Source organism: Melospiza melodia, unplaced genomic scaffold (assembly GCF_035770615.1).
Source record: "Melospiza melodia melodia isolate bMelMel2 unplaced genomic scaffold, bMelMel2.pri scaffold_171, whole genome shotgun sequence".
NCBI lineage: Eukaryota > Metazoa > Chordata > Aves > Passeriformes > Passerellidae > Melospiza > Melospiza melodia.
In genome coordinates this window covers 15913-27500 of record NW_026948519.1, presented here as the reverse complement: position 1 = coordinate 27500, position 11588 = coordinate 15913, and the positions used below count along the sequence as shown (strand labels likewise).

The 11588-nt window shown below is 36.5% G+C and overlaps 1 protein-coding gene across 1 annotated transcript in view; it reads right to left on the bottom strand.

Moving 5' to 3' along the window:
* Positions 1-11372, bottom strand: part of LOC134433280 (maltase-glucoamylase-like) — a 68079-nt gene extending 56707 nt beyond the window's left edge. Inside the window, exons 1-4 of the mRNA XM_063182152.1 lie at positions 11355-11372; positions 9218-9334; positions 6149-6303; positions 3197-3281 (exon numbers count right to left, since the gene is read on the bottom strand). Of these exons, the coding sequence (XP_063038222.1) occupies positions 3197-3281; positions 6149-6303; positions 9218-9334; positions 11355-11372 (375 nt within the window). The remainder of the gene's footprint in view (positions 1-3196; positions 3282-6148; positions 6304-9217; positions 9335-11354) is intronic.
* Positions 11373-11588: the final 216 nt, after the last annotated feature.

Genomic DNA, 11588 nt, shown 5'->3' with positions numbered 1-11588 from the left:
GAAGATGAAAGAGAAAGAAAAGAGGTGGAAGAAAAAGAAGGAGATGAAGATGGAGACGAAAATGATGAAGATGAAGGAGAGGAAGACGATGAAGATGAAGATGAAGAAGACCATGAAAAAGAAAAAGAGGAAGAGGAAGATGGAGACGATAATGGAGACGAAGATGAAGATGAAGATGAAGATGACCATGAAAAGGAAAAAGAGCAAGAGGAAGATGAAGAGAATAATGAAGATGATGAAGATGAAGATGAAGATCAAGAAGAGGAAGGTGAGGAAGATGAAGATGAAGAGGAGGAGGAGGAGGAGAAGGAGATGAAAACAAAAATGAAGAAGATGCAGAAGATCAAGATGAGGAGGATGAAGATGAAGATGAAGATGAAGATGAAGATGAGTAAGATGAAGATGAAGATGAAGATGAAGATGGAGATGAAGATGAAGATGAAGATGGAGAAAGATGAAGATGAAGATGAAGATGAAGATGATGAAGAGGAGGAGAAGAAAAGGATGAAAACAAAAAAGGAAGAAGATGCAGAAGATCAAGATGAGGAGGATGAAGATGGGGAAGATGAAGATGATGAAGATGAAGATGATGAAGATGAAGACGAAGATGAAAATGAAGATGAAGATGAAGATCAAGATCAAGATCAAGAAGAGGAAGGTGAGGAAGATGAAGATGAAGAGGAGGAGGAGAAGAAGAAGGAGATGAAAACAAAAATGAAGAAGATGCAGAAGATCAAGATGAGGAGGATGAAGATGAAGATGAAGATGAAGATGAGTAAGATGAAGATGGGGAAGATGAAGATGAAGATGAAGAAAGATGAAGATGAAGAAGAGGAGGAGAAGAAGAAGATGAAAACAATAATGAAGAAGAAGATGCAGAAGATCAAAATGAGGAAGATGAAGAAGATGAGGAAGATGAAGATGGAGATGAAGACGAAGATGAAGATGAAGATGAAGATGAAAGAGAAAGAAAAGAGGTGGAAGAAAAAGAAGGAGATGAAGATGGAGACGAAAATGATGAAGATGAAGGAGAGGAAGACGATGAAGATGAAGATGAAGAAGACCGTGAAAAAGAAAAAGAGGAAGAGGAAGATGGAGACGATAATGGAGACGAAGATGAAGATGAAGATGAAGATGACCATGAAAAGGAAAAAGAGCAAGAGGAAGATGAAGAGAAAAATGAAGATGATGAAGATGAAGATGAAGATCAAGAAGAGGAAGGTGAGGAAGATGAAGATGAAGAGGAGGAGGAGAAGAAGAAGGAGATGAAAACAAAAATGAAGAAGATGCAGAAGATCAAGATGAGGAGGATGAAGATGAAGATAAAGATGAAGATGAGTAAGATGAAGATGAAGATGAAGATGAAGATGAAGATGAAGATGGAGAAAGATGAAGATGAAGATGAAGATGAAGATGAAGATGGAGATGAAGATGAAGATGGAGAAGAAGATGAAGATGAAGAAGATGAAGAGGAGGAGAAGAAGGAGATGAAAACAAAAATGAAGAAGATGCAGAAGATCAAGATGAGGAGGATGAAGATGGGGAAGATGAAGATGAAGATGATGAAGATGAAGATGAAGATGAAGATGAAGATGAAGATGGAGATGAAGATGGAGATGAAGATGAAGATGAAGATGGAGATGAAGAAGATGAAGAGGAGGAGAAGAAAAAGATGAAAACAAAAATGAAGAAGATGGAGAAGATCAAGATGAGGAGGATGAAGATGAAGATAAAGATGAAGATGAGTAAGATGAAGATGGGGAAGATGAAGATGAAGATGAAGATGGAGATGAAGATGGAGAAGAAGATGAAGATGAAGATGATGAAGATGAAGATGAAGATGAAGATGGAGATGAAGATGGAGATGAAGATGGAGAAGAAGATGAAGATGAAGATGATGAAGATGAAGATGAAGATGAAGATGAAGATGAAGATGAAGATGGAGATGAAGATGAAGATGAAGATGAAGATGAAGATGAAGATGAAGATGAAGATGAAGATGAAGAGGAGGAGAAGAAAAAGATGAAAACAAAAAAGGAAGAAGATGCAGAAGATCAAGATGAGGAGGATGAAGATGGGGAAGATGAAGATGATGAAGATGAAGATGAAGACGAAGATGAAAATGAAGATGAAGATGAAGATGAAGATGAAGATCAAGAAGAGGAAGGTGAGGAAGATGAAGAGGAGGAGGAGGAGAAGAAAAAGATGAAAACAAAAATGAAGAAGATGCAGAAGGTCAAGATGAGGAGGATGAAGATGAAGATGGAGATGAAGATGAGTAAGATGAAGATGAAGATGAAGATGAAGATGAAGATGAAGATGAAGATGGAGATGGAGATGAAGATGGAGAAGAAGATGAAGATGAAGATGAAGAAGATGAAGAGGAGGAGGAGAAGAAAAGGATGAAAACAAAAAAGGAAGAAGATGCAGAAGATCAAGATGAGGAGGATGAAGATGGGGAAGATGAAGATGAAGATGAAGATGATGAAGATGAAGATGAAGATGAAAATGAAGATGAAGATGAAGATGAAGATCAAGAAGAGGAAGGTGAGGAAGATGAAGATGAAGAGGAGGAGGAGGAGGAGGAGGAGGAGAAGACGATGAAAACAAAAATGAAGAAGATGGAGAAGATCAAGATGAGGAGGATGAAGATGAAGATGAAGATGAAGATGAAGATGAAGATGAAGATGGAGATGAAGATGAAGATGGAAGAGGAGGAGGAGAAGAAGAATCAGAAGAAGACAAAGACACTGAAAAGACAAAGAGAAAAAATTGAAGAAGAAGACACAGAAGACGATGAAGATGAAGATGAAGAAGCTGAAGACGAAGCTGAAGATGAAGATGAAGATGAAGATAATGAGGACGAAGATGAAGATGAAGAAGAAGCTGAAGATGAAGATGAAGATAAGACGAAGATGATGAGGATGAAGATGAAGATGATGAAGAAGACAAAGATGCAGAAGATGGAGATGATGAAGATGATGAGGATGATGAGGATGAAGATGAAGAAGACGAAGATGAAGAAGACGAAGATGATGAGGATGATGAGGATGAAGATGAAGATGGAGAGAAAGAGAAAGATGAAGAAGATGAAGAAGATGAGGATGATGAGGATGAGGAAGACGAAGATGAAAAAGATGAAGATGAGGATGATGAGGATGGTGAGGACGAGGAAGGCTCTGGAGGAACATCTCACGGGTTCCAGCACGGGCGTGATCAGCAGCGCCGCCCCCCACAGGAACTGCGCCTCCACGTCCCACGCCGCCTCCTCGGCGTAGAACCTGCGGAACCGGCCATTAACGCGTTAATTGGCTCGTTAATTAAAATTAATCAGCGTCATCAGGGACACTGGGGGGGGTGGAGGCTTCCACATCAAAGCCAAGTCAAGGTCAAGGTCCAAGCCAAGGCTGAAGGGTCAAGGTCCAGGGCAAGCTGAAGGTCCAGGCCAAGACCAAGATCAGGATCCAAGTCAAGGTCAGGACCGAGATCAAGATGAAGATGAAGATGAAGACCAAGATCAAGATCAAGATCAAGTCAAGATCAAGATCCAAGTCAAGATCAAGATCTGGTCAAGATCAAGTCAAGATCAAGATCAAGATCAAATGAAGATCAAGATCAACTCAAGAACAAGATCAACTCAAGTCAAGATCAAGATCAAGATCAAGATCAAGTCAAGACCAAGATCAACTCAAGATCAAGTCAAGATCAAGATCAACTCAAGATCAACTCAAGATCAAGATCAAGATCAACTCAAGATCAAGATCAAGATCCAAGTCAAGATCAAGATCAGGTCAAGATCAAGATCAAGATCAAGATCAAGATCAAATGAAGATCAAGATCAAGTCAAGATCAAGGTCAAGTCAAGATCCAGTCAAGATCAAGATCAAGATCAACTCAAAATCAACTCAAGATCAACTCAAGATCAAGACAAGATCAAGTCAAGATCAAAATCAAGACCAAGACCAAGACCAAGATCAAGTAAAGACCAAGATCAAGATCAAGATTAAGATCATGATCAACTCAAGATCCAGTCAAGATCAAGATCAAGATCAAGTCAAGGTCAAGGTCAAGTAAAGATCAAGATCAACTCAAGATCCAGTCGAGATCCAAGTCAAGATCAACTCAAGGTCAAGATCAAGATCAAGTCAAGATCAAGATCAAGATCAGGATCAAGATCAAGTCAAGGTCAGGATCAAGATCAACTCAAGGTCAAGATCAAGATCCAAGTCAAGATCAAGATCAGGTCAAGATCAAGTCAAGATCAAGAATCAAGATCAATTCAAGATCAAGATCAAGTCAAGATCAAGATCAAGATCAAGATCCAAGTCAAGATCAAGATCAAGACCAAGACCAAGTAAAGATCAAGACCAAGATCAAGTAAAGATCAAGATCAAGATCAACTCAAGATCCAAGTCAAGATCAAGATCCAAGTCAAGATCAAGATCCAGTCAAGATCAAGATGAAGATGAAGATCAAGATCAACTGAAGATCAAATCAAGATGAAGATCAAGTCAAGATCAAGATCGAGATCAAGATCAAGTCAAGATGAAGATGAAGATGAAGATGAAGTCAAGATCAAGATCAAGTCAAGATCCAAGTCCAGGTCAAGACCAAGGTCCAAGTCAAGCTGAAGGTCCAAGTCAAGATCAAGATCAAGACCAAGTCAAGGTCAGGACCCAAATCAAGGCCAAGGTCAGGACCCAAGCCAAGATCAAGACCAAGACCAAGTCAAGATCGAGGTCCAACTCAAGATCCGGATCCAAGTCAAGCTCAAGGTCCAAGCCAAGGTCGAAGGGTCAAGGTCCAAGTCAAGGTCAGGACCGAGACCGAGCTCAAAGTCGCGATCAAGGTCCAAGTCAAGATGAAGATCAAGTCAAGATGAAGATGAAGATGAAGATGAAGATCAAGTCAAGATGAAGATGAAGATGAAGATGAAGATCAAGTCAAGATGAAGATGAAGATGAAGATGAAGATCAAGTCAAGATGAAGATGAAGTCAAGATCCAAGTCCAGGTCGAGACCGAGGTCCAAGTCAAGCTGAAGGTCCAATCAAGATCAAGACCAAGTCAAGGTCAGGACCCAAGCCAAGGCCAAGGTCAGGACCCAAGGTCAGGACCAAGCAAAGATCCAGGTCCAGGTGCCCGCGGGCGTGTGCCCGGTACAGGAGCGTGTGCAGGTGTGGCAGCAGCCGGTACCGCGTGCCCAGCTGTGCCCAGGTGTGCCCAGGTGTGTGCCCAGCTGTGTGCCCAATGTCCCCAGGTGTCTCCAGCTGTGTCCAGGTGTGTGCCCAGGTGTGTGCCCAGCTGTGCCCAGCTGTGCCCAGCTGTGCCCAGATGTGCCCAGGTGTGTCCAACTGTGCCCAGGTGTGTGCCCAGGTGTGTGCCCAGGTGTGTGCCCAGCTGTGCCCAGGTACACACTCAATGGGCAGTGCCCGTGCCACGCTGTGCCCGTGGGTGTGTGCCCGGTACAGGAGCGTGTACAGGTGTGTGCCCAGGTGTGTGCCCAGGTGTGTGCCCAGCTATGCCCAGGTGTGTGCCCAGGTGTGCCCAGCTATGCCCAGGTGTGTGCCCAGGTGTGTGCCCAGCTGTGCCCAGGTGCGTGCCCAGGGGTGTGCCCAGCTGTGCCCAGCTATGCCCAGGTGTGTGCCCAGGTGTATGCCCAGGTGTGCCCAGGTACGCACTCGACGGGCAGTGCCCGTGCCACGCTGTGCCCGTGGGTGTGTGCCCGGTACAGCAGCGTGTACAGGTGTGTGCCCAGGTGTGTGCCCAGGTGTGTCCCCAGGTGTGTGCCCAGGGGTGTGCCCAGGTGTGTGCCCAGGTGTGCCCAGGGGTGTGCCCAGGTGTGTGCCCACGTTCCCCCGGGTACGCACTCGACGGGCAGTGCCCGTGCCACGCTGTGCCCGCGGGTGTGTGCCCGGTACAGCAGCGTGTACAGGAGTGTGCCCAGGTGTGCCCAGGTGTGCCCAGGGGTGTGCCCAGGTGTGTGCCCAGCTGTGCCCAGGTACGCACTCGACGGGCAGTGCCCGTGCCACGCTGTGCCCGCGGGTGTGTGCCCGGTACAGGAGTGTGTACAGGTGGGTGCCCAGGTGTGTGCCCAGGTGTGTGCCCAGGTGTGTGCCCAGGTGTGCCCAGCTGTGCCCAGGTACGCACTCGACGGGCAGTGCCCGTGCCACGCTGTGCCCGTCGCTGTGTGCCCGGTACAGCAGCGTGTAGAGGTGCGGCAGCAGGCGGTAGCGCGTGCCCAGCTGTGCCCGCGTCGAGTTCAGCAGCGCCGAGCGGGCACCGAACGCCGCCGGGTCCTGCGCCTGGCACGGGGAAAGGTGATTAGATAATGTTAATTAACTGAATTTTAATTGAATTTTATTTTAATTTTAATTGAATTTGTATTTAATTTTAATTTAATTTAACTTAATGTAATTTAATTTAATGTAATGTAATTTAACTTTTTTAAATTTTATTTTCATTAAATTTAAATTTAAATTTAAATTAAGTTAATTTAATTTAACTAAATTTAAATTTTAATTGAATTTAACTTAAATAAATTTTACTTTATTATATTTTATTTTAATGTAATCTAATCTAATGTAATTTATTTTATCTTATATTTTAATATATGTTATTTTAATTAAGTTTAAATTTAATTTATTTTAATTAAATTTAATTTTAAATTTAACTTAATTTAATTTAATGTTATTTTCTTTCACTTTAATAGAATTTGAATTATATTTCATTTAAATTAAATTTTAATTTAATTTAATTTAATTGAACTTAATTTAATTTTACTTTATTTTATTTCACTTTAATAGATTTTGAATTATATTTCATTTAAATTAATTTGATTTTAATTGACCTAATTGTAATTGGATTTTTCGTTCCAATTATTTTAAACTAATTTAATTATACTCCATCTCGTTTTAATTAATTTAATTTTCATTCTGAATTTTTTTTAATATAGAATTTAGAATATTTGAAAATTTGAATTTATAGGAATTTGGCAATGCAGAATTTTAGAATTTCAGAACTTTTTAATTTTAGAATTTTTGAAATTTAGAAATTTAGAATTTTAGGACATTTAGAATTTTAGGGCGTTTAGAGTGTTAGCAATTCTTGAAATTCAGGAATATTTGTGCTTTCGAAATTTAAAAATACAGGAATTTTGAAATTTTAGGTTTTTTAAAGAATTCAATAATCAGAATTATAAAAATTTAAAAATACAGACATTTTCAAATTTTAGAGTTTTTAAAAATATCAAAATTTAGAATTTTAGAAATGGAGAACAGTTGTATTTTCGAAACTTAAAAATACAGGAATTCTGAAACTTTAGATTTTGTAAAACTGTAAAAATTTTGAATTTTAGAAATGGAGACTGTTTGGAATTTCAAAATCTGAAAACACAGAAACTTTGAATTTTTAGATTTCTTAAAGAGTTCATAATTCAGATTTTAAAAATTTAAAAATACAGACATTTTGAAATTTTAGATTTTTTAAAAATGTCAAAATTTAGAATTTTAGGAATGGAGAATATTTGTATTTTTGAAAGTTAAAAATAGAGGAATTTTGAAATTTTAGATTTTGTAAAAGTGTCAAAATTTTGAATTTTAGAAATGGAGACTGTTTGGAATTTCAAAATCTAAACACACAGAAACTTTGAATTTTTAGATTTCTTAAAGAATTCAAAAATCAGAATTTTAAAAATTTAAAAATGCAGACATTTTGAAATTTTAGATTTTTTAAAAATGTCAACATTTAGAATTTTAGGAATGGAGAATATTTGTATTTTCGAAAGTTAAAAATAGAGGAATTTTGAAATTTTAGATTTTGTAAAAATGTCAAAATCTTGAATTTTAGAAATGGAGACTGTTTGGAATTTCAAAATCTAAACACACAGAAACTTTGAATTTTTAGATTTTTTAAAGAATTCAAAAATCAGAATTCTAAAAAATTAAAAATGCAGACATTATGAAATTTTAGATTTTTTAAAATTTTCAAAACTTAGAATTTTAGAAATGGAGAATACTTGTATTTTCGAAACTTAAAAATACAGGAATTCTGAAATTTTACATGTTGTAAAAATGTCAAAATTCAGAATTGTAGAAATGGAGAATATTTGTATTTTCGAAAGTTAAAAATAGAGGAATTCTGAAATTTTAGATTTTGTAGAAATGTCAAAATTCAGAATTTTAGGAATGGAGACTGTTTGGAATTTCAAAATCTAAAACCACAAAAATTCTGAATTTTTAGGTTTCTTAAAAGATTCCTAATTCAGATTTTAAAAATTTAAAAATACAGACATTTTTCAATTCTAGTATTTTTAAAAATGTCAAAATTTAGAATTTTAGGAATGGAGAATATTTGTATTTTTGAAAGTTAAAAATACAGGAATTTTGAAATTTTAGATTTTGTAAAAGTGTCAAAATTTTGAATTTTAGAAATGGAGACTGTTTGGAATTTCAAAATCTAAACACACAGAAACTTTGAATTTTTAGATTTTTTAAAGAATTCAAAAATCAGAATTTTAAAAATTTAAAAATGCAGACATTATGAAATTTTAGATTTTTTAAAATTTTCAAAACTTAGAATTTTAGAAATGGAGAATATTTGTATTTTCGAAACTTAAAAATAGAGGAATTTTGAAATTTTAGATTTTGTAAAAATGTCAAAATTTTGAATTTTAGAAATGGAGACTGTTTGGAATTTCAAAATCTAAACACACAGAAACTTTGAATTTTTAGATTTTTTAAAGAATTCAAAAATCAGAATTTTAAAAATTTAAAAATGCAGACATTATGAAATTTTAGATTTTTTAAAATTTTCAAAACTTAGAATTTTAGAAATGGAGAATATTTGTATTTTCGAAACTTAAAAATAGAGGAATTTTGAAATTTTAGATGTTGTAAAAATGTCAAAATTCAGAATTTTAAAAATGGAGAATATTTGTATTTTTGAAACTTAAAAATAGAGAAATTTTGAAATTTTAGATTTTGTAAAAATGTCAAAATTCAGAATTGTAGAAATGGAGAATATTTGTATTTTTGAAACTTAAAAATAGAGAAATTTTGAAATTTTAGATTTTGTAAAAATGTCAAAATTCAGAATTGTAGAAATGGAGAATATTTGTATTTTCGAAAGTTAAAAATAGAGCAATTCTGAAATTTTAGATTTTGTAGAAATGTCAAAATTCAGAATTTTAGGAACGGAGAACATTTTGGATTTTCTCACCGTTCCGGGCTCCTCGTTGTGGTTCCGCGCCAGGGGGAAAAAGGCCCCGAGCTGGTGCCAGCGGCGGCAAAGCTCCTCCGGGCACCGCCCCAGACCCCCGCAGATCGATGAACCCGACTGAAATCCAGTAAAATAATTAATTAAAATAATTAATTAAATTAAATTAATTCATTAACCGACTGCAATTCGTTAAAATAATTCATTTTAATTCAATTCATTCATTAAAATTGGCAAAGCTGCTCCGGGCACGGCCCCAGACCCCCGCAGATCGACCTGCCCGACTGAAATTCAGTAAAATAATTAATTTAATTAACTAATTCATTAAATTAATTCATTTGAATTCAATTAATTCATTAAAATAATCCATTTTATTTCAATTCATTCATTAAAATTGGCAAAGCTCCTCCGGGCAGCGCCCCAAACCCCCGCAGATCGATGAACCCGACTGAAATCCAGTAAAATAATTAATTAAAATTAAATTTATTCATTAAATAATTCATTTAAATTCATGAAAATAATCCATTTTAATCAATTCATTCATTAAAAAAATTCATTAAAATTCAATTCATTCATTAAAATTGGCAAAGCTCCTCCGGGCACTGCCCCAGACCCCCGCAGATCGATGAACCCGACTGAAATCCAGTAAAATAATTAATTAAAATAATTAATTAAATTAAATTAATTCATTAACCGACTGCAATTCGTTAAAATAATTCATTTTAATTCAATTCATTCATTAAAATTGGCAAAGCTGCTCCGGGCACTGCCCCAGACCCCCGCAGATCGACCCGCCCGACTGCAATTCAGTAAAATAATTAATTTAATTAACTAATTCATTAAATTAATTCATTTGAATTCAATTAATTCATTAAAATAATCCATTTTATTTCAATTCATTCATTAAAATTGGCAAAGCTCCTCCGGGCAGCGCCCCAGACCCCCGCAGATCGATGAACCCGACTGAAATCCAGTAAAATAATTAATTAAAATTAAATTTATTCATTAAATAATTCATTTAAATTCATGAAAATAATGCATTTTAACCAATTCATTCATTAAAAAAATTCATTAAAATTCAATTTATTCATTAAAATTGCCAAAGCTCCTCCAGGCACTGCCCCAGACCCCCGCAGATCGACGAACCCGACTGAAATCCAGTAAAATAATTAATTAAAACAATTAATTAAATTAAATTAATTCATTAACCGACTGCAATTCATTAAAATAATTCATTTTAATTCAATTCATTCATTAAAATTGGCAAAGCTGCTCCGGGCAGCGGCCCCAGACCCCCGCAGATCGACGCACCTGACTGCAATTAATTCAAATAATTCATTTAATTCAATTAATTCATTAACCGACTGAAAATTATTAAAATAATGCATTTTAATTAAATTAATTCATTACCCGACTGCAATTCGTTAAAATAATTCATTTTAATTAAATTAATTCATTAACTGACTGCAATTTGTTAAAATAATTCATTTTAATTCAATTAATTCATTAAAATTGGCAAAGCTGCTCCGGACACCGCCCAAACCCCCTCAGATCGACCTGCCCGACTGAAATTAATTAAACTAATTAATTTAATTAAATTAACTCATGAACCGACTGCAATTCATTAAAATAATTCATTTTATTCATTAAAATAATTCATTTTAATTCAACTAATTCATTAAAATTGGCAAAGCTGCTCTGGGCACCGCCTGACTGGAATTCGTTAAAATAATTCATTTTAATTAAATTAATTAATGAAAATTGGCAAAGCTGCTCCGGGCACAACCCCCGCAGATCGACCCGCCCGCCTGCAATTCGTTAACATCATTCATTTTAATTAAATTGATTCATTAAAATTAAATTTCAACTAAAATTCAAAGGAAAAAAAAAATCTAAAAAGAAACAAATAAATTTTTAATTGCAATTATAATTAAAAGATAAAGAGAATTGAAACTTGGAATGGAAATTGACATTTAAAAAATTTCCCCCTTTTAATTCCCATTTTTCCGCCATTTTTCCGCCATTTTTGCACCATTTTTCCGCCATTTTCCCTCTCGTTTCTCCGCCACCCTAACCCAGATTTTCCTGCATTTTTTTGCATATTTTTTCCCATTTTTGCCCCTTTTCACCCCAAACTCACGTAGGGGATCCCGACCATGCCCATCCACAGCAGCTCGGGGACGACCCCAAAGATTCCCCCCTTTAATTCCCATTTTTCCGCCATTTTTCAGCCATTTTTCCGCCATTTTTCCGCCATTTTCCCTCTCGTTTCTCCGCCACCCTAACCCCGATTTTCCTGCGGTTTTTTGCCCCGTTTTTTCCCATTTTCTCCCTTTTCCAGCCCAAACTCACGTAGGGGATCCCGACCATGCCC